Source organism: Bos grunniens, chromosome 7 (assembly GCF_055505025.1).
Source record: "Bos grunniens cultivar Pamir isolate PY7600 chromosome 7, Bosgru_T2T1.0, whole genome shotgun sequence".
In the NCBI taxonomy this organism is placed as follows: Eukaryota; Metazoa; Chordata; class Mammalia; order Artiodactyla; family Bovidae; genus Bos; species Bos grunniens.
The window spans coordinates 95,128,301-95,149,286 of NC_141171.1; the positions used below are offsets into that span (position 1 = coordinate 95,128,301).

The 20,986-nt window shown below is 47.3% G+C and overlaps 2 protein-coding genes across 4 annotated transcripts in view; one reads left to right on the top strand and one right to left on the bottom strand.

The window, feature by feature from the left end:
- Nucleotides 1-7,293, top strand: part of RHOBTB3 (Rho related BTB domain containing 3) — an 86,877-nt gene extending 79,584 nt beyond the window's left edge. Inside the window, exon 11 of one of the 2 annotated variants that reach the window (XM_086413194.1) lies at nt 4,992-7,293. In XM_086413194.1, coding sequence (XP_086269320.1) covers nt 4,992-5,093 — 102 coding nt within the window. In that variant the 3' untranslated portion in view covers nt 5,094-7,293. The remainder of the gene's footprint in view (nt 1-4,991) is intronic. The other variant, XM_086413193.1, reaches the window with a different exon arrangement.
- Nucleotides 7,294-7,569: 276 nt separating this feature from the next.
- Nucleotides 7,570-17,116, bottom strand: GLRX (glutaredoxin). 2 transcript variants are annotated; one of them, XM_086413202.1, is made up of 3 exons: nt 16,851-17,116; nt 9,288-9,407; nt 7,570-7,731 (listed from the first exon to the last, which is right to left on the bottom strand). In XM_086413202.1, exons 1-2 carry the CDS (start codon nt 17,055-17,057, stop codon nt 9,294-9,296), a joined length of 321 nt encoding a protein of 106 aa, XP_086269328.1. In that variant the 5' UTR covers nt 17,058-17,116; the 3' UTR covers nt 7,570-7,731; nt 9,288-9,293. The 2 variants fall into 2 exon arrangements, with proteins under 2 accessions (XP_086269328.1, XP_086269329.1); XM_086413203.1 differs by having other exon boundaries at nt 7,570-7,734.
- Nucleotides 17,117-20,986: the final 3,870 nt, after the last annotated feature.

The following is a 20,986-nucleotide window of genomic DNA, read 5'->3' on the forward strand; positions in this document are numbered from 1 at the left end:
GCTTAGGCGTAACAGATGCACCCTGTATGTATATATTGGGTGGATAAATAGCAAGGTCCATTGTGTAATAGCACAGGGAACTATATTCAATATCCTGTAAAAAACCAGAACGGAAAAGAATATGAAAAAAAATGTATACATACATATAAAAAAGGAATAGAATCAGACTATTAAAAAAAAAAACACTGTGGCCTGAAACCACGTTGCACATTGCTGCCTGCCTCAGGCTTCCTGGGTGAAGAGGAGAAGCAGGGCTCCTCGCTGCTAACCTGGGGGTTATCCGTCTGGGACCATCCACGTTCTCCTCTTTCTGGAGGCAGCCTGAGACCCATCCTTTCCTCCCCTGCCCCTCTGGTGCTCTCCAGTCATTCAGCGACTGTGTTTGTGACTGGGCTCTTCCAGGCAGTGAGCTAAGGGCGCTCAGAGTCAGCGTTACACCCACTCTTGCCACACTCGGAGATTTGTTCTAGGTGTTGAGGGCAGCCTCCAGTCTGGTCAGCTGAGCTCTCGAGTTTGGTCTTCCCTGGAGTTGTCGGTCCTCCATTCCTAGAGTGGGTCCTTGGGTCCCCGTGGTCTAACCAGGGTTAGAACCCAGGGCAGATTGGAGTCAAGATCGTCCCGCGATGCCTTGGAAGAATCATCAGAAAAGTCAGTGCAGAATCCACACCATCCCACCTTAAAGACAACTTGTAGTTTTCGCACCGACTATTCCAAGTTTCACAGGCACACGAGAGAAAAGTCAGAAGCAGCTACTCCGCTGTCTCCTGAGATAGCTCAGCTGCAGGGTGCAGAGGCTCCAGCCCAGCGGGTGGGAAGGAAGACCCCAAAGGAGCAGGAAGGGCCACAAGGAATAAGACCCCAGCTGCACCAGGTGAGGTCTCAGAGGGATCACACAAAGTTCTGCTTTCACTGGCTCTCCTTTACCCCTTCAGCCCGCTGCCCCTCGTCAGTGCTGCACAGCTGGCCAGACAAGTCACCTGGGGACAGGAACTACAAATAGATCCATGTTTAAATATCACTTATGCTTAAAGGGACCAGGCCAGAATTCTCTTCCACAAATTAGTAATATTAAATTCTGCCCCTTCAAATGTCCAATGTACTTAATAAGAAAAAAAATCTTTATTAATGTAACAAAAAGATTTGAATTAAAATATCTCAGGAGTGCCAAGTCTTTAAAATATTTCCCAGGACCCAGGTAAAATTGTTCCGGTACAGTGAATTAGGGAGTGTGGCTTTCTCTTACAACCAAATGCCATGATGATGGCCTAGTCATACCCACTGGGGATATAAATAGTGTGAGCTGGGCCACACTGATTCCCCCTGGCTGTGGTTTCTCCATCAGGACCATCTTTGGACAACCCTGAATTGGGAAGAATGGCTGTTGGGCGTCCCAGTCCAGGAGCCAGGCTGGAAGGGGCAGACTGAAGGCAGTTATTAAAGTGAGACAGGTGTAGGAGATTGAATCACTTGATTTTCAAAGGAAACCAAAGTTATAGAGCCTTGGCTGTGGATTTTTTGGCTGGATACTCTTGTTTTCCTCTGCCAACCCCTTCTGCCAACTTCTTGATGCTTTTTGGGCCATAGTTCTTTCTTTTCCTGCATATCACTCAGAATTACTCAGCAAGGAACAGACAGAAAATAGACAATTACGTGAGAGTCTGCACACTGATTGGGGGCTGCCAAATCCCTTTTCCCTGCTTGGCAGTGGGAACCTGTTGGCAAGGCCCACCCCCCAGCTGAGAAACTGGAGAGACTGAACAGCTGAAAAGAGAAACACGCAGGAGCTGACAGCTGGGTGACCTACATCTCATCATTCATTCACTCATTCATTCATTCAACCACCTAACAGATACTTATCAAGTGCCTGCCACATGCACTCAGTCTTTAAGTGCTGTAGATACGGCAGCGAATAATTAGACACAAGTAAGGCTTGCAGGTTAGCAGTAAAGACAGACAGTAAATAAAATAACCAAATTATATGACATGTTAGGTAATAAATGCCATAGAGAAAAAACAAGTGGGATAGAGAATGCCAAGTGAAATTTTAAATTGGGTGATGGGGAGGTCTTGCTGAGAAGGTGACATTTAAAAGGCTCTGTGGTGGAGCTTACCAGTTGACAAGGCCAATTCCTGCAACAAACCTGCCAACCTGGTTTTGGCCTCATACTTAAGTGTTTACACACAGCTCGGTCACAAATGTTCAGTGCAGAACATTGGATGGTCTTCCAGTTTCAGCAGAAACAGAACATAGGAACTCATAGAAAATGCTGGAATTGGAGGACCACTTTTTAAAAGGCCCTAACTAGAATTAATATTCTATGCGAGAGAAAAGACTGCATCCAGAGAACAAGAATAAGAAAAACAGTTAAAAAGGAAACAGCTGAGAACAAGGAAAAATTCTAGTTTTATGAAATAAGGAAAAACATCACAGTTGGAAAAAAAATTCAGTGAAAGTATTTTTAGAACTCTCAATAAACTCAGCAAGTACTGGGCATTCACAAAGCAAAAATAATTCTAGAAGGAAAAAAGGAACACTCAGGCAGTATTGAAGAGCTATTGAAAGTTAAAAACATTATCAGAAATGAAAAATTTGATAGGGAAATGAGATAAAAATGAGTAAGTCCTTCAAAACAAAAGTAGAAAATAGGAGAGAAAATATAGCGGAAATTAGAGGACAAGTCTAGGAAAGCCAGTATCCGATTGCTAGGAGTTCCAGAAAGTTCCTTTCCAGAAAGAAAATGGAGGGAAGGAAAGCACCCATAAAATAGCTCAATAATAGTTCCAAAGGCCCTTCAAACCTCCAAGTAGCCCCTAAAATGTACAAAAAGAGACCCTCCCAAGACACATCACCGTGATATTTCAAAGGGAAGATTTTGCAAGTTTCCAGAATGTTAAACAAGGAAACCAAACAGGTTAACCACAAAAGATCAAGAATCAGGATGGCTTCAGACTTCTTAACAGCAGCACTGAAGTAAAAGACCATAAGCAGTGTCTGTAGACTCCCAGAAGGAGACGACTTCCAACTAGACGCTCCGTCCAGGTGAACCGTGAGTGAAAGTGTTAGCTGCCGTTGTCTCCGACTCTTTGCGACCCCCTGGACTGTAGCCCACCAGACTCCTCTGTCCATGGATTCTCCAGGCAAGAACACTGGAGTGAGTTGCCTTTTCCTTCTCCAGTGGATCTTCCCGATCCAGGGATTGAACCCGGGTCATACTGGAGCTTCCCTGGTAGCTCAGACGGTAAAGCATCTGCCTGCAATGTGGGAGACCTGGGTTTGATCCCTGGGTCAGGAAGATCCCCTGGAGAAGGAAATGGCAACGCACTCCAGAACTCTTTCCTGGAAAATCCCACGGACGGAGGAGCCTGGTGGGCTGCAGTCCATGGGGTCGCAGAGTTGGACACGACTGAGCGACTTCACTTGCCTTTTTTCCTCCTACGTTGTAGGCAGATTCTTTATCATGGGAGCCACCAGGGAATTTCAATCAAGAACACTTTCAGACAAGCAAGGCTTCAAAAAGTTTACTTCCCATCTCTTTCTTAAGGCCAAAGAAGGATATGTGGTCCTCCAAAATGAAAAAGATAGCTTATGGTGAACGATGTCAAATTCGTGATCTCCAAAGAAGCTTTAGCTTCAGGACCAGAAACCAGGCTTGATCACTCAAGAGCTTTTGTGTAGCAGAGTTTTATTAAAGTGAAAAAGGGACAGAGAAAGCTTCTGACATAGACATCAGAAGGGGGATGGAGAGTGCCCCCCACTGCTTAGTCTTAGAAAGGGAGTTATATACTTTTTCAGTTGGTTATTACAGTAAATCGAAAAAAAGTCTTAAGGTTGTAAGGGTCTTACCAGACCCACTTCCATAATATATATTTGAAGATGACAGGATTAGTCAGAAGCTTCTCAAGAAGGAGAAACTTGTCCTCAAGCAGAATACATTGTTGTCATGTAATCATTGGTACAGACTTTAAGAGAAAACATATCCTTGAACAGGATGAGTTGTTACGTTGTGCAGTCATCACCTCTGGGCTTAAAGGAAAAAGGTTTGTCCTTTCCTCCTGCTTGAGAATTCCAGACCCCCATCTCCTCCTCGAGAGCCCCAGACCCCTTTCTCCTCCTTGGAGACCCTGGACTTATCAAACTACATAGGAATTGTCTCTCTCACTATGAAAAATAGAAAGATACAATTCAGTAATTTCCCTTCATATTCATTCTCCCTTCTTTAATTTTTTTTTAGCATTTATTTATTCAGAACAACTTTTTCATTGAAGTTTAGTCGATTTACAGCATTGTGTGAGTTTCAAGTGTACGGCAAAGTGATTCGTTTATATACATACATATGTGTATTCTTTTTCAGATTCTTTTCTGTTCTAGGTTATTCTAAGATGTAGCATTCAGTTTCTTCTGCTATACAGTAGTTCCTTGTTGTTTTTTATGCATAGTAGAGTGTATCTGTTAATCTTAAACTCCTAACTTTGTTGGAGTGTAGACGTCCCTGAGTTTTAGCTGGGCGAGGGGCTTCCCAGCAGGGACACCATTGCCTCGTGTCACCCACAGCTAAGTGGGGCCGGAGACTAAGTTCTGGGTAATGGGATGTGAGAAAAGTGCTGCGTGCATCCCGGGTTGATCCTGACTTCACAGGGCAAGGTCACCTGCCTGCCTCTGAACTGTTAGGAGGGAAAATAAGCTTCTGTCGGAACGTGATATTTTGTTACAGCAGTTTAGCTGTGACAGATATCTGTGGGGTACAGGGAACAGGAGATCCAGCTCTGGGTGGAGAGCAGTGGAATCCCAGGATGACAGTGAAGGGAGATCCCAGGAGGAGAGCGGTGTTCGGACTTGGATGGCAACCGGTCTGGACTGGAGCACCAAAAGTCCACGTGTTGAGAGCTTCTGCTGTTGTCTTTTTTTTTTTAACTTGAGGACAGAGTGCTTAAATGAGCCTGAGTACATGCTTATCTGAAATTTGTCTTGTGCTGACATTTCTGTTCTCCAGGCCACACCCTTGGCTGGTGGAGGAGGTGTGGGCTTGGGCCTGCTCCTGGAAGCTGGAGGTGACCCGTGGATGCAGAAGATGCAGAACCGCCCATTTCCATGACAGATTTCTGGGAGATGCCTGGTACCTGTACATAATCCCCAACCACGGGGTGCCTGGGGTTTCCAAGGACTCGTTTGGGACCACCCCTCTGGCAAGCTCCCAGGAAACAGAAGCCAGTTTATGACTCAGAGCCTCTGTTCAGCTTATCTTCTCCTGGGGCCCTTCACCTGATATCCCTTTCCTTACCCAGCTACGTTGGTGTTTCTTAACTTTTCAACACTTAAATGTGTTGCTGAGAGATATTCTGCAAAGTACAACCATAACACATCGGAATCGCTCTCAGAGAAGCAGCAGTGAGCAGTAGCTTGAAGTGAGATCTTAGTTCCCTGCCCAGGAATTGAACCTAGGTAACCTAGATGACATGATCTGCCTCTTGAGAAACCTATATGCAGGTCAGGATGCAACAGTTAGAACTGGACATGGAACAACAGACTGGTTCCAAATAGGAAAAGGAGTACGTCAAGGCTGTATATTGTCACCCTGCTTATTTAACTTAAATGCAGAGTACATCATGAGAAATGCTGGGCTGGAAGAAGCACAAGCTGGAATCAAGATTGCTGGGAGAAATATCAATAACCTCAGATATACAGATGACACCACCCTTATGGCAGAAAGTGAAGAGGAACTAAAAAGCCTCTTGATGAAGGTGAAAAAGGAGAGTGAAAAAGTTGGCTTAAAACTCAACATTCAGAAAACGAAGATCATGGCATCCAGTCCCATCACTTCATGGGAAATAGATGGGGAAACAGTGGAAACAGTGTCAGACTTTATTTTTCTGGGCTCCAAAATCACTACAGATGGTGACTGCAGCCATGAAATTAAAAGACGCTTACTCCTTGGAAGGAAAGTTATGACCAACCTAGATAGCATATTCAAAAGCAGAGATATTACTTTGCCAACAAAGGTCCATCTAGTCAAGGCTATGGTTTTTCCAGTGGTCATGTATGGATGTGAGATTTGGACTGTGAAGAAAGCTGAGCACTGAAGAATTGATGCTTTTGAACTGTGGTGTTGGAGAAGACTCTTGAGAGTCCCTTGGACTGCAAGGAGATCCAACCAGTCCATTCTGAAGGAGATCAGCCCTGGGATTTCTTTGGAAGGAATGGTGCTAAAGTTGAAACTCCAGTACTTTGGCCACCTCATGTGAAGAGTTGACTCATTGGAAAAGACTCTGATGGTGGGAGGGATTGGGGGCAGGAGAAGGGGACGACAGAGGATGAGATGGCTGGATGGCATCACTGACTTGATGGACTTGAGTCTGAGTGAACTCCAGGAGTTGGTGATGGACAGGGAGGCCTGGCATGCTGGGATTCATGGGGTCACAAAGAGTTGGACACAACTGAGCGACTGAACTGACTGAACATATACAAATTATGAAATTTACAAAATCAAACCAACAGTGTATACTCAGTGAAAGACAATAGCATGTGCCTTTATTTATAATGGCAGGGGGGGATGGATGTGAAAAAAAACACCTGAAATTGGTTTATTTTGCATTGATGACACTCCTTAAAGTCTTGAGAATGATGAATTGGGCAAAAATCAGTGTATGATCCATGAGTACTTCTTTAATAGAGAAGAAATTAACCATTCATACTTGCATCTACAGAAAGAAATTAACATTCTTGCAATTCTAGAATCCTTCACAATAAGGAATTCTTAAGTTCTCATAGAGTGAGGGGGGAGAAGGGGAGAGAGAAAATCATCCAGAACAGTGTTTCCCAAATTTGGCTGTTTTCACAGACATTTTTTGCGGGAGGGGGATGCAGGTTTTCTGCGTAACATTTAAATGTTTGTGTGTTCCTTCTGTGTGTCATCTAAACAATATATGCTTGTCCAGGATTCCCTGGACACCGTCTGACCTAACAGCGTTGCCGTATGATCACCGCACCTACATTTAGACCTCTGATCCCTGTAGCACAAAGTGAAGACCAACTGTGCTTAACTTTTCATGTGGTTTCTCTCGGATTGAGAGACAGAACAGACAGAACAGTCGAACATTTCCTGTGAGATCTGTGAGTTGTCAGGGTTCAGGGCAGTGGTTCACAGCAGTGACTTTCAAAGCAGAAAGGGATGGGGTGGGGTGGAGATGGTGGCTGGGAAGACACCTTTTGAAAAAGCACATTCAAAATGCCTGTTGATTTCATAATACAAATTCTAGGAAGTCAAACTCAACAAAATAATTTCCAAGCAGTAGCAGAAAACCAACTCTAGCTTCGTGCTTGGGGGCCTGAGATACACTTGGTTGAGAAATACAGGCGTTAGAGGTAGAGGCAGCCCAGCTCAGAAGAGACCCTTGGTAAGAACATGTGCCAAAGAGAAGGATCATCTTTTGGGTCAGTGAGTGAATCCTAAGCATATCTTGTCATGGTCCCTGGGAACCCAAAGGGCCAATCCACAAGAAACCCGAGACATCCGTCAGACCTGTTATTTTGGGCAAGTTGGTCCATTTTTAATACTGAGTCAAAAGAAGCCGTTGACTTCCCTTCCCCATTTATTGCAGTTAAAATATTTCAGAATTTTAAGTAAACGGTTGCTGTAACTGGGTACAGTCACCCCAGGTCCATCCTCCAGGAACTGCTGTCATTATCTGCAATGCCATCCTATCCCCAAGGGGGAATATCAGCCTGGGTCTGCTCTGCTAGGGAAAAAAAAAAATAATAATAATACAAAGAATTGGATCTTCTTAGAGCAGGTCCCGTCATTTCTCTTTCATTATCAGAACACTGACTCTTGCCATTTAAACACAATTGGTTACAGATGGTCTTGAAATGCAAGTTGCCAGTGGAATACTAAGAGCATAATATGCTGAAGGACAATGCAGCTAAAGAGATCTGGCGAATATGGGGGACTCTAACACCCACCCCAACCTAGAGGTCATCAGGGGGATGGCATTTCCCACTTCCCCCGGAAAGGCACAAGTTTTCTTTCATTCTTAATCTAAGCCTGAATTGTTAAAAAAATGTATCGAATAGGAAACATCTGGCACCATGTCGGGTGAGGCCAGAAAGCTAACCCAGACAGACACGGTCTGTTAACTTGCTGGGATAAAGTTGTAGAACTGTAATTCAAGATTTGTAAAACTGTTTGCTTTGAAAGGGATCGCCTGGGCTTTTCAGGCCCTGTGCTTTCACTCCTGTGGCTTTTCTGAGTGATCCCTGCAAACTCTCTGTACTCATTGCTCAGGGGTTAATTATTAATTAGTGGGCAATAAATACCCTTCAAAGAACATTTTAATTGGAACACCCTAAGTTTCTCCTTTAACTTAAAAAAACAGTCTTTCCACGGATGAGTCAGTGGAATTGGCCTGGTTCGAAGCCGTCTTGCTCCAACAAGAGCTGCAGGGAGGGGAACCCATCCTTTCTGAAGGATCTGTGACCCTGTGGTTTTCCATTCAAAGATCTCCTTTAGGTTACAACTTTAGAAAACTTTGGCTTGTTATTTGGGAAGCCAATTGAATTGAATTGGCTTCTCAGGGTGAACATAGGTACAGCAAAAATTACCTTGGTTTCACGTTGCATTTTAGGAGATTTCAGGCTGCTTCCCATGGCCTGTGAGCTCTGGCTGCTCGCTGCCCACATTTGCTACTATTAATACCTTCCCTTCTCACTGCCCTTCACTCAGTCTGCTCTTGCTTGCTTTCGGTTCCGTGAATATTCCATACTTGTTGTCACCTCAGGACCTTTCTACTTTCTATTCCTTCTGCCTGAAAAGCTCTTCTGCTTCATCATTAGATGGTTGTCTCCTTGTCAATCAGGTCTTGGCTCAGCCAGCCCATCTGAAAAAGGCCTTTCCTCACCACGTTAGCTCCGTTTGCTCCCTCCCCCTCTGCCATGCTCTATCAGATTACTCACTTGTTTCAGGCATTATTTAACTTGTGTTGGATCAGTCTGTCTCTCTAGAATATAAGTTCCATATTATCTTTTTGTTCATATCTATATTTCCAATGTCTCATACAGTGTCTGGCCCATAGTAAGTGCTAAATTAATATTTATTAAATGAAGGTTGAGTGAAAAGCTTTCCTCCCATTGATGCACTTAATCCGTTTGTAAAAGGGAAATTCATACACGACATCACAGTTCCCCAGATCACCGTTTGCCTATCTTGGGTGCCTTGCTCGACTGTAATAAAACACGGCAGTAGAGTCCCACCATCTGTCCGTGTTCCTGGCCCAGAGTCCCACCTGTCACTCACCTGTAATTATTGCAGAGCTCCCATTTGCTTTAGCCGTGTCAACAGTTCCCCTCTCTCGTGCATATTTACTAGATCTGTGCATCCACCTATGCACTCTTGACCGATGAAGACCCGAGGCACCTACGAAAGCAAACGAGCCAGGACATTGAGGGAGCCTCATTAGGTTAGACGCTTTTATCGTTCTCTGAACGTTCCGCATGGTCTGAAGCTTTTCAAATCACTTTACAACGTCCTCATGTATACTCTTTCAAGTCAGAACTTTATGAGATGCATAATATAATTCACTCAAGAGTGCTTTTAAACCAAGATGCTTTTCAAATGGAATGTTCTGTGTGTGTGAGATTGTCTAACTTGTCAAAATGATTTAAAAATTTCACTCTGCAGGAACACCTTTCCAGGAACAGGTTTTGGTTGGCTGCAGCCAGACCACCCTGATTGAATTCTGGTTTCTCTGCAGCTGGGACCACACGTGAGCCCTTAAACTGAACCACAGCAACCAGGAAGGAGTTTGTTTTTCAGTGCAGCTGGACAAGTATTTCCATCAGTTCTGTCCCTGATTTTTAGACTCAGTTTATGAGAGTTGTCTCTTTCTTGTGAGCCCTGCCCTCAGCTAGGGAAGAGATGATGGTGTCAGAATCGCCTTCTTTGAAATGCCTGGCCCATCATGGGATGAAGTGCCACAGCTCTGGGAGCAAAGCCATGCCTCTGCTTTGGTTTCACAGCTGGCATGGGTGGGTCTTCCAGGGCCAGTCAGACTGACAGTCAGCTCTTTGCACTGAGCACATTCATCTCGAGTCAAGCTCAGGCTCCGTTCCTGCTGCTAGGTAAGGTGCATTCCAGGATTCCAGAGGGCTCTTGGAGGAGAAAGTCCTTTCACTGTGGCTCAGACAAGTTCCAGGCCAAGGGTGTTGCAGAAAGGCTGACTGGCAGTGAAGAAGCCAGCCCAGAACAGGCTCCCTGAGGGGTCAGGAACTAGCAGGTCCTCTCCCAGAACACTAGGAACATACTAGAAGGGGCAGGAGAGGTTAAGAATATTTTCAGAGCTTTTGCTTTTTTCCTCTGAAGCCACAGTTACTCAGATGCATTTCTTTATTGAGGTATAGTTGACATCCAATATAAGTTTCAGGTGTACAATATGGTTAGTCACAATTTTTATAGATTATATTCCACTTAAAGTTATTATAAAATATACTATATTTTATATAGTAGGCTATACTTGTAGCCTATACTATATAGAAATAGGCTATACTCTCCACGGAGAAGGCAATGGCACCCCACTCCAGTACTCTTGCCTGGAAAATCCCATGGATGGGGTCACTAAGAGTCGGACACAACTGAGCGACTTCACTTCCACTTTTCACTTTCATGCACTGGAGAAGGAAACGGCAACCCACTCCAGTGTTCTTGCCTGGAGAATTCCAGGGATGGTGGAGCCTGATGGGCTGCCATCATGGGGTCACACAGAGTCGGACACAACTGAAGCGACTTAGCAGCATACTCTCCATATTGTAGACTATATCCCTGTAGTTTACTTTTACATAATAGTTTCGACCTCTTAATCTCCTACCCATGCATTGCCTCTCCTCTCTCCTCACTAGTAACCACTGGTTTGTTCTCTGTAAGTTTGTTTCTTTTTTGTTATATTCTCTGTAAGTTTGTTTCTTTTTTGTTATATTCACTAGTTTGTGGTGGTTTTATCAGATTCCACGTATAAGTGATATCATGCAGTGCTTGTCTTTCTCTGACTTGTTTCACTCAGCAGAAGGCCAAGTCCATCCATATTGTTACAAATGGCAAACTTTCATTCTTTGTCCTGACTGAGAAGTATTCCACTGTGTATACACACACCCTGCCCTCTTTATCCATTCATCTGTTCATGGACACACTTAGGTGACTTCTGTATCTTGGAAATTGTAAATAATGCTGCTATGAACACTGGGGTGCATGTTCAGATGAATTTTTTTTTTAAGGGAGAGAGTTGAGAAAAAGGGCTGAAGTATTTCAGATAAGTCCTACCATATTTCCATTAAGAAGGGGATCTGGGCAGAAGTAGGCTTTACAAATTAAGGCCCCCAGTTGAAAGAAGCCTGCACTACATTGCCTTGGCTACGTCCTGTGTCCCGAGTGGGAGGAGCACACAGGATGGTGTTCCAGTGAGGAAGCCTGGTGGTGCCCTCCTCAGCCACACATGGGGCCACCCACCCCCTGCCCTGCACGCCGTGTGGGAGCTTTGCACGTGGAAGTGACGTCAAGGCCACCTTTTTTTTTTTTTTTTTTTTAATCTTAACCAGCTGAAAGAATTTGCAGAAAGATGAGCTCAGAAACCTAAAGTTTCCCCCCTGGATCCTGGCCATTATTTTAGAGAAAATAAAGCACCTCTCAGATTGTTGGGGGCCATTTGGCTTCTGTCTCTCCAGGAACAGTTGGCTGTGGTCAGTTGCAGTGGTAAAGAATCCTAATGGAATTCTAAATAATTATAACACAGGGCTCCTTCTGTGGAAAGCATTGCCTAAAGGAGTAAAACTCATCTGAGCTTCAAATAAGGAAGCTTTCATTCTTTTAGGTTTTTTTTTCTTTTTGATGTGAACCATCTTTAAAGTCTTTTTTGAATTTGTCACAATATCGCTTCTGTTTTATGTTTTGGTTTTCTGGACAGGGGGCACGTGGGATCTTAGGTGCCCCACCAGGCATCAAACCCACACCCCCTGCATGAAAGGAAAGTCCCAACCACTGGACTGCCAGGGAAGCCCCATGGAAGGGATGTGTTCATTCTCGAACTTGTTACTTTCAGAAAGAACTGATTGTCACTCCTCCTGTTGCTTGCCCCATCTCCACCTTAGACCACGGGGTCTGGTTAGTTGGCGAGAAGCCCCTGAGGAGAAAGGAGTCCTCCCCTTTGACAGCAGTTCTTAGATCTGAACCACGCGATCCGAACCGTGGTGGGCTTGTTAAAACACAGATTTCTTACTCCTCCCCACCCAATATTTATGATACAGAAGATCTGGGCAGGGGCTCAAGAATGTGCATTCTGACAAGTTCCCAGGTGACTCTCACGGAGCATATTTGCAAACCACGGGTTGGCGCTGAGAGCAGTCCCTTCCTCCCGGGATAACTAACTGAGGCTTTGGAAACCCACAGCTCTACGGCAGCCCCCAGCCCCCAAAAGGCAGGCCCTGAAACACAATCAGATCAGATCATCTGGGCTGTCCCCAGGGCGGAGTTCTGTGCATGCCTTCTGGCACACAAGCTGCTTCTGAGAGCTGAGAGCTGGAAGACCCCATTGCCCTAACACCCCCTCCTCTGAGCTAGGGAACAGTGAAGACCATGGTAAAGCCCATCAAAGATCCAACAAAGGTCCGTCTAGTCAAGGCTATGGTTTTTCCAGTGGTCATGTATGGATGTGAGAGTTGGACTATAAAGAAAGCTGAGTGCCAAAGAATTGATGCTTTTGAACTGTGGTGTTGGAGAAGACTCTTGAGAGTCCCTTGGACTGCAAGGAGATCCAACCACTCCATCCTAAAGGAGATCAGTCCTGAATATTCATTGGAAGGACTGATGTTGAAGCTGAAACTCCAATACTCTGGCCACCTGATACGAAGAACTGATTCATTTGAAAAGACCCTGATGCTGGGAAAGATTGAAGGCGGGAGGAGAAGGGCACAGCAGAGGATGGGATGGTTGGATGGCATCACCAACTCAATGGACATGAGTCTGGGTAAACTCTGGGAGTTGGTGATGGACAGGAAGGCCTGGCGTGCTGCAGTTCATAGGGTCACAAAGAGTCCGACACGACAGAGCGACTGAACTGAACTGAAAGCCCATCAGTTTTCAGCTCTCAGAGGAAGCTGAACTTGCAGGCCCCACCGGACGGTGTGGGAGGCTGTGGTGGCTGAACAGGAAGCTGCTGATGCAGCTGAGAAGGAAGAGAAGGCTGGGGCTCTGTGCCTCCCCTCCCGGCCCACCTCCTTCTTCGGAGGAACTTGAGTCTGTTACATTAAAGAAGTAGGGAACTGCCACCAGAAAACCCAGCTTGGGAGTTCTGCAGCCCTCCTCCAGGAGCTTTCTCCAGCCCAAACCTCAGCTGGGGTGGCATCTTCTATTTTCTGTACTAAGTCGCTTCAGTCGTTTCCAACTCTGTGCAACCCCGTGGACTGTAGCCTTCCAGGCTCCTCTGTGCATGGGATTCTCCAGGCAAGAATACTGGAGTAGATTGCCATTTCCTTCTCTAGGAGACCTTCCTGACCCAGGGCTCGAACCCACGTCTCTTATGTCTCCTGCATTGGCAGGCGCGTTCTTGACCAGCAGTGCCACCTGTGTTGCTCAGAGGCTGCTACTCAGCTGATTGCCAGTCCTCTGCAGCACTTCCTTGGCTGCTCCCTGGTACGGTTCCTTTCTCACCAGAACTGCTGCCATAACCTCCAGAGTTCCCCAGCTTCGGTCCTCATCCTGGCCTTCCTGCAGCCTTTCCCCACAGCCACTGGAGTGACCCTTTCAAAATCAAGCGGCATCTCATCTCCCATCACATGCCCGGTCCGTGTGCATGTGATGGCATGAACCGCCGACCTGTTCCTCATGATCTCAGACCACACCTGCTCCTAACTCACAATGCTCCACCCACACAGGCCTTCTCGCCAGGCAGGCTTCTACCCCAGGACCTTAGCACTTGCTGTTCCCACTGCCTGGAATGTCCTACGCCTACACTCCTGCATGCCTTGCTCCCTCAGTCCCTTTAGATATCTGCAAAACCTGCCAGCTCCATTTAAAACTGTACCTTGCTGCCTACTGCTTACCTCCCTTTCCTACCTGGCTTCTCCATATCACACATCACTTACCACCTTCTAACACACTACTTTATTTATGGCATTTACTAGAATGTAAGTTCCACAAAGGCAGGAATTTTCATTTGCTCTGTTCATGGCAGTATTTCCAGTGTTCAGAAAAGTGCCTAGGACAGCAAGTGCTCAAAAATATTTGTTGTATTCAGCAAAATTATCCTTCAAAAGCAAAGGGGAAAAAGACATCTGTACACAAACAAAAATGAAGCAAATTTGTTGCCCAAAGTTCCGCCTTGTGAGGAATGTTCAAAGGCATCCTTCAGAGAGAAGGAGAATGACAGAGGTCAGGAAATGTGGATTTACATAAAGAACTTTCAGGAAGCATAAGTGAAAGCACTGATCTAGGAGCTGTGGCTAAAGCAAAACCAAAACCAGTGTCTCCAGTTTGGTGGCCTGATTGAAGTCCTATGTTTCCGCAATCAATCAAGTCCCACTGGGCTGCTGCTGTTTGCACAGCACCACAGGCGTAGCAAGATAGTGACAGCTCTCAAGGTTTCCAGTCTCTTTGAATAGAAAACCTTCAGTGCTAGGGATGATGAAGTTATATATCCTTAAAGGATTTGTTCTCCCCTTGGAGGAATGCATTCAGGACTCAAGAACCTGTGAAAAGTATCTTGAAAAATTCAAAAACAAACTTTGAAAGATCACTAGAAGAAAGTGTTAGCTTTACAGTGAATGGGGGGGGGGGGTGTTGTTGAATGGTTGTGTGAAGAGGTTTGTTTTTTCTGCTAGAGTGATAGGTGCTGTAGTTGAAAGATGTGGGTCCCAAACTTTGTTGCAAATTGGAATTACTTTTTTGGTTTTTTGATGGGAGATACATTCTATTTTGACTTCCACATTTTTTGAGGTGTAACTGACAAATCTGTGTGTGTTTAAGGTGTACAATGTCAGGGTTTGATATACAGATACCCTGTGAAATGATTACTGCAGTCAAGTGAATTTACATATCCATTACCTCACAGCTACTATTTGCATGTGTGTGTGGTGAGAACACTTAAGATGTAATCATAGCAAATTGCAAGCCTACATTTCACCCCCAGCACTTACTCCTCTTACAGCTCCATGTTTCTATTCGTGTCCTGGGGATCTTTAAAACTACTGATGCCTGTCTGCCCCCTCTCCTTGGGATTTAATTGGCATGGGGTCTGACTGAGGCATTGGGAGGTGTTTTTTTTTTTTTTTAAGTTCCCCAGGTGATTCTGGCTTCCCTTGTAGCACACATGGTTGGTAAAGAATCAGCCTGAAATGCAGGAGGCCTGGGTTTGAGTCCTGAGTTGGGAAGATCCCCTGGAGAAGGGAATGGCAACCCACTCCAGTCTTCTGGCCTAGAGAATCCCATGGACAGAGGAGCCTGGCAGGCTACAGTCCATAGAGGTTGCAAGGGTCAGACGCGACTTAAAGACTAAACCACCACCACAGGTGATTCTAATGTACACCACCACCTGTAAACTGCCCTCCCCGAGGGATCCCTCACATCAGGGGCCACAGCTGTGCCCACACTGCCCTTTGCTGCTTAGGCCCCAAGCAGCCTGAATAGCTGGTGGTCCAGCCAAGCAACAATAGGCCCTCTCGCCATTGTGTTCTCTACTCCAGGACCTTCCTAAGACCAAGGGTCCTCAGCTCCCAGTGGGGGTCCCTGGAAGCAGTAGGGTTTTGCCTCGCTCTGCACCAGAATGCTGACTTCTGGTTGGAGCAGTGGGGAGAAATGGCCTCCCACGCTTCCCCTTGAGAAGCCAGGAAAAAACACCATCAAATCCAAACTAAACCTCAACTAGGACATGTGCGTCTGCAAACTCTGTACCCTAGAATGTGTGTCCTGAAAGGGAGCTGGTGGGACCTGACTCGGCACCACGCTCCGACCCCGGCACCTGCGCTGATCTGGCAGCCTGGCTGGTTAGCCATCGCACCGGAAGCCCTGGGCGCTAAGGAAGAGGAAGTCCTTTCATACAGAGGAGAGAGGGTGACAGGGGCCCCCGCTGTCTACTCAAAGCAAAAGGGACCATAGAGGTCTCCTCCAGCCTGGTGTTGCAGCCAAGGGGTACCCTGAGGGTCACAGGTGGGGTGACTTGCCAGGATCACACAGCAAGCCACTGTGAGAGCCCGTCCAGAACGCTGGCCTCTGAACTCCCTAACTCGACAGGCCTGAAACTATCCCCTCATTTAGGTCAAGGAGCCACAATAAGTCATTACTTTTTTTTTCCAGTGGGAGGAATGAGATAAGATACGGAAGGAGAAAATGTAAGGTTAAGGAGAACCCAGAGGAAAAGACTGAAGGAGAGCAAATGCCACTGGGCCCTGTGAACCCAGAGGAAAGAGTACTCTGGCTTCTTGCTCAACGGCAGACACAGAGGGCTCACCCGTGGCCCCTCCACCCCTCCTTCCACCGCCCAGCCCTGCAAGATCAGGCTGTCAGTGCTGAAAACAAAGACTGCAGAGCGCTTCTCGGCGGCGGCGATTCCGGGACACAGCTGCCCGCCGGCCCGCCCGCCTTGACGCCCAGCGCGGGTCAGCTGCGCACCCCCGTCCGGTGGGCCGAGGTCCGCTGCCTATTCAAGGAAGCAGCTCTTGTCTCGGGCGCCCTTCCCCGCACCCTCTCAGAGCGACGAAGCCCTAGCGGTGTCCCCGAGGAAGGCACGGGCCACCTCAGTCACAGACAAAGGCATCCGGGAGCCTTCCCTCCCCCCTCCCCCCTCCCCCCCAGCCTTTGGGCAGGAGACCCCAGGCTCACCGTTCTGGCTCCGGTGAGCTGCTGCAAGTAATCTTGAATCTCACTGATGTTACCGGCGGCTGTAATATCGACAAATTCCAAAAGCCCTTGTTTGAAGGGCAGTTGGCTGAGAAGCTCCTGAGTCTTTCTGCAGAAGGGGCAGGTGGGCTTGATGAACACGACCACCTTCCCAGGCTGGATCTTGCTGTTGACGAACGCTTGAGCCATGCTGCCTCCCTCCGGGGGGTACACCTCCACTGTAGGCAGAGCTTGAGAGTAAAAGCTGCGGCTGACCGACCAGCTGGCTCTCATTTAAAGGAACCTCCCTGGAGGAGGAGTTTGCCCCCGCGGCGTGCTCCATTTTTAAAGGGCCAGCCCTGAAAGTCATTTCAGTTTGGAGCGATGCACTGGCTAGAGCTTTGGAGCATGAACAGCTACATCCTGGGGTGTCATTGTCCAGCCCTTTCAGGGGCACCCGCTCTGGAGAAGAAAACAGAGCCAGCTCACTCTCTGGAGAAGCTTGAAAGGTGCAGACCAGCTCCAGGGAGGGAGCCCCAGCAGGCAGGCAGGCACCTCTTAGAGTCAGTTCTTATTGTCTCTCAGGCCTTCCCCTGTGGCTCAGCCGGTAAAGAATCTGCTTGCAATGTAGGTAGACCTGGGTTCGATCCCTGGGTTGGGAAGATCCCTTGGAGAAGAGAACAGCGAAGGGAAAGGCTACCCACTCTAGTATTCTGGCCTGGAGAATTCCATGGACTGCATACTCCTTGGGGTCACAAAGAGTCAGGACTGAGCCACTTTCACTTCACTTATTGTCCCTCAGAGACACGGTTTCTAAAAACACACACAGAATCATTCAAGACGCAGAATAGACTGAAATCTATTTAGAAGTGAAATTCAGATTGTGACTTTGCATCTCATCTTGCCTGCCCTGCTTGTTGTCACTGTTTAATGGAATTGCTCCCCCACCTTCAAACATCTGGAGACTGCACAGAAGAATCTGGCCCTGCGGCCTCTCCCTGAAAAGTCAGGTCACCTTCATGAGAGGCAGCAGCTGGGGCTGAGGTGTGGTGGTCCTTTGGAGGGAGCAGAAGCTGGCTCCTGGCTGGCTCACGTCTTCCAGATACCCGCTCTTCATCCATAAGCTTTTGAGTTTGTGACCCTTGAACAGCAGTTTAGCATGGAGGCAAATTCCAGCACAAACCCTAATTTCAAACTGCAGATCCAGTGAGGGTCTTTTTCTCTGTTTGATCCCTTTGTTGTCACTGTTTGTGAGTCTGAATGGTGTTCAGTTCAGTCGCTCAGTTGTGTCCGACTCTTTGTGACCCCATGGACTGCAGCATGCCAGGCCTCCCTGTCCATCAGCAACTTTACTCAAACTCATGTCCGTTGAGTCGGTGATGCCATCCAACCATCTCATCCTCTGTCAACCCCTTTCCTCCTGCCTTCAATCTTTCCTAGCATCAGGGTCTTTTCCAATGAGTTGGCTCTTCACATCAAGTGGCCAAAGTATTGGAGTTTCAGCTTCAACATCAGTCCTTCCAATGAATATTCAGGACCGATTTCCTTCAGGATGAACTGGTTGGATCTCCTTGCAGTCCAAGGGACTCTCAAGAGTCTTCTCCAACACCACAGTTCAAAGCATCAATTCTTTGGCGCTTAGCCTTTTTCACAGTCCAACTCTCACATCCATACGTGACCACTGGAAAAACCATAGCCTTGACTAGATGGACCTTTGTTGGCAAAGTAACGTCTCTGCTTTTTAATATGCTCTCTAGGTTGGTTATAGCTTTTCTTCCAAGGAGCAAGCGTCTTTTAATTTCATGGCTGCAGTCACCACCATCTGCAGTGATTTTGGAGCCCCCCAAAATAAAGTCTCTCACTGTTTCCATTGTTTCCCCATCAGTTTGCCATGAAGTGATGGGACTAGATGCCAGCTGTTGTCACTGTTTGCGAGTCTGAGTGGTGTAATATCTCACTTACTTCACATTCACCTGAGTGTTATGACACATTGTAGACCTGCTGCTGTGTCCTGTGGGCCCACGCTCCCTTTGTTCTAGGGCCAGTTCTGACCTCTCTGTGTGGTAAGTTAAATAAACAAAACAGGGACAAGCACCTCCTCTAAAAGTGGACTCTCCTTTTCCCCCAGGAAGTTTTACACTGAAACTCGGGCCACAGGCCGGAGCTGTACACTCAGTGATTGTCACGTCAGAGTCCCAAGCATAGCGTGACTATGAGAGAAGGAAAGAAAACGGACTCTTGGAAGCAGCTTTCATTATTCCTAAAATTAAGTGGCCAAACAGAAACCCGGACTCTGAGTCACAGAGAGGGGCTCTAAGTGATGTCTCTGTCCCTGGAAAGAATGTGCTACGGGCATGAGGGCTGAGGCAACTGGTTCTTGTCAGGCTTGGGACTTCCCAGCCCACAGCTTCGTTTTCTCTGGAATAAGCTCCCAGCAGAGTCCTTGTCTGTCTCCATCCCCTTCTTTGTGCTTGGACTCCTGCAGCCAGGCGCCTCCCTGAAGCCCAGGGTCTCCTCAGGGCTCACCCGCCTGAGGGTCCTCCGCTCGCCTTGCACCCGGTGTGTTTCCCTCAGGCCCACCCTCCTCTCAGCGTCTGGGGTCACCTCTCCCTGCTCTGCTGGCTCCTCCTCAGCGTGTGACTCAGGGCAAGTCTCTCCCTTGTTTCAAACCACCACCTTCTTTCTCCTTAAATCTTCCTGCCCTTTTCCTTACTTGCTTTTATGTTTGCCATCTGGACTTCAGCCACGCCCCACCTTCTCCTCTCCTTGATGCAATCTGACCTCCTTATCAACCGTTCTGCTGAAACGCCTTTGGCCAACCTCGATCATAACCGCCAGGTTGATAAATCACCTTGTAGCCAGGTGTCTTGCCTGGGACCATCACAGAAGTGTGGGTGTGGAGGTTTTTGGTAAACTGGTGGAGTGAAACTCCCAAAGGATCTGTTTGCATAGGGTCCCTGGGGGGATTTGGTCCCTGGGGCAGAGATCAGGGTGCAGGGTGGTGGGGGGGGAGGTGGGGGGGCTCTGTTGTCTGCCCTAGAGCTCAGGCCCAGGACAGATGGCCAGAGGACACAGCTCAGGAAGGCCTTTTCATGAGACGTGGAACACAAACAGATGGTAAAGAAGGGGCTTCTCCACTTTGCAGACAGTGCTGTGGCTTCACCTCAGGGAGGAATTCAGAGCATAGGCTACTCTCTTGCCTTGGCATCATGAAAGTTTGTAGCTTTGGCACTTCAGGAGATGGAACCCATTGATCTTGGGAACAGTTCAGGGCACGGAGCCACCACGGGAGCTGCCATCCTCAAGTGCGGTGGACATCAAGGTGGGGTGTGTGTGGAAGAGACACGAGAACTCTTGGTGGGCTTGTGCTCAACATAGCTAGGCACTTCCAGAAATGCTGAGAAGCACGGACTTTTTTCAAGGGAGTGGAGATGCTGCTCTGCAGATAGTTGGCAGTGAGCTAGTGGTATATGTTAAATATGAAATATGGGCTGCTACTATTAATGTGATCTCATTTGTACCACAAGCTGATGAGGGTGGGGACAGTTTGGCCCACAAATGAGCGTTTCTCAGGCTCTTTTGCTTACTTGCCACTTTGCAAGATTTGACTCAGTAGATCACTCCCCGTCACGCCTTTCCCCCTCCCCTGCCAGCTCCCTTCTTCTTAATATCATATGCAACTTGATCTCTTTTTTCTCCACGTATCCCTGGGTATTCTGTGTCATATTCTGCCTTAGGAATTTTGCCTACACGTGTGGTATGTCCCGGGGCTTGCACTTCTTTTCACTCTGTGTACACCCTCTGTGGAAGATTTCATCTGTACGCATGGCTCCAGCGTACATCACCTTTTTGTTGATGAATTCCACGTTTACTTTTCTCATCGAGAACACTTCCCTGAGCCTCAGGAATGGATCGTCCATTGCCTACCGAGAAGACCCACCTGGGGTTCCTCAGCATCAGCCTCAGTGTGACCAGAATGGAAGCCACCCTTCCCTCTTCCAAAAACCTGCCCACCCTCCCAGGGTCTGTCATCTGCCTGCAGGGCACAAGCCTGGGCGGCACCTTGACCGTGGCTTCCTCCGCTGCCCTCTGCTTTGTATTTATGCAGAGTCACCAGACTTTAACAGCTAAGCTGAATC

Coding starts and splice junctions, on each gene's coding strand:
- GLRX (XM_086413202.1), bottom strand. CDS start 17,057: ATGGCTCAAGCGTTCGTCAACAGCAAGATCCAGCCTGGGAAGGTGGTC. Junction 9,408..16,850: donor AGCTCACCGGAGCCAGAACG/GTGAGCCTGGGG, acceptor TTGCTTTCGTAG/GTGCCTCGGGTCTTCATCGG.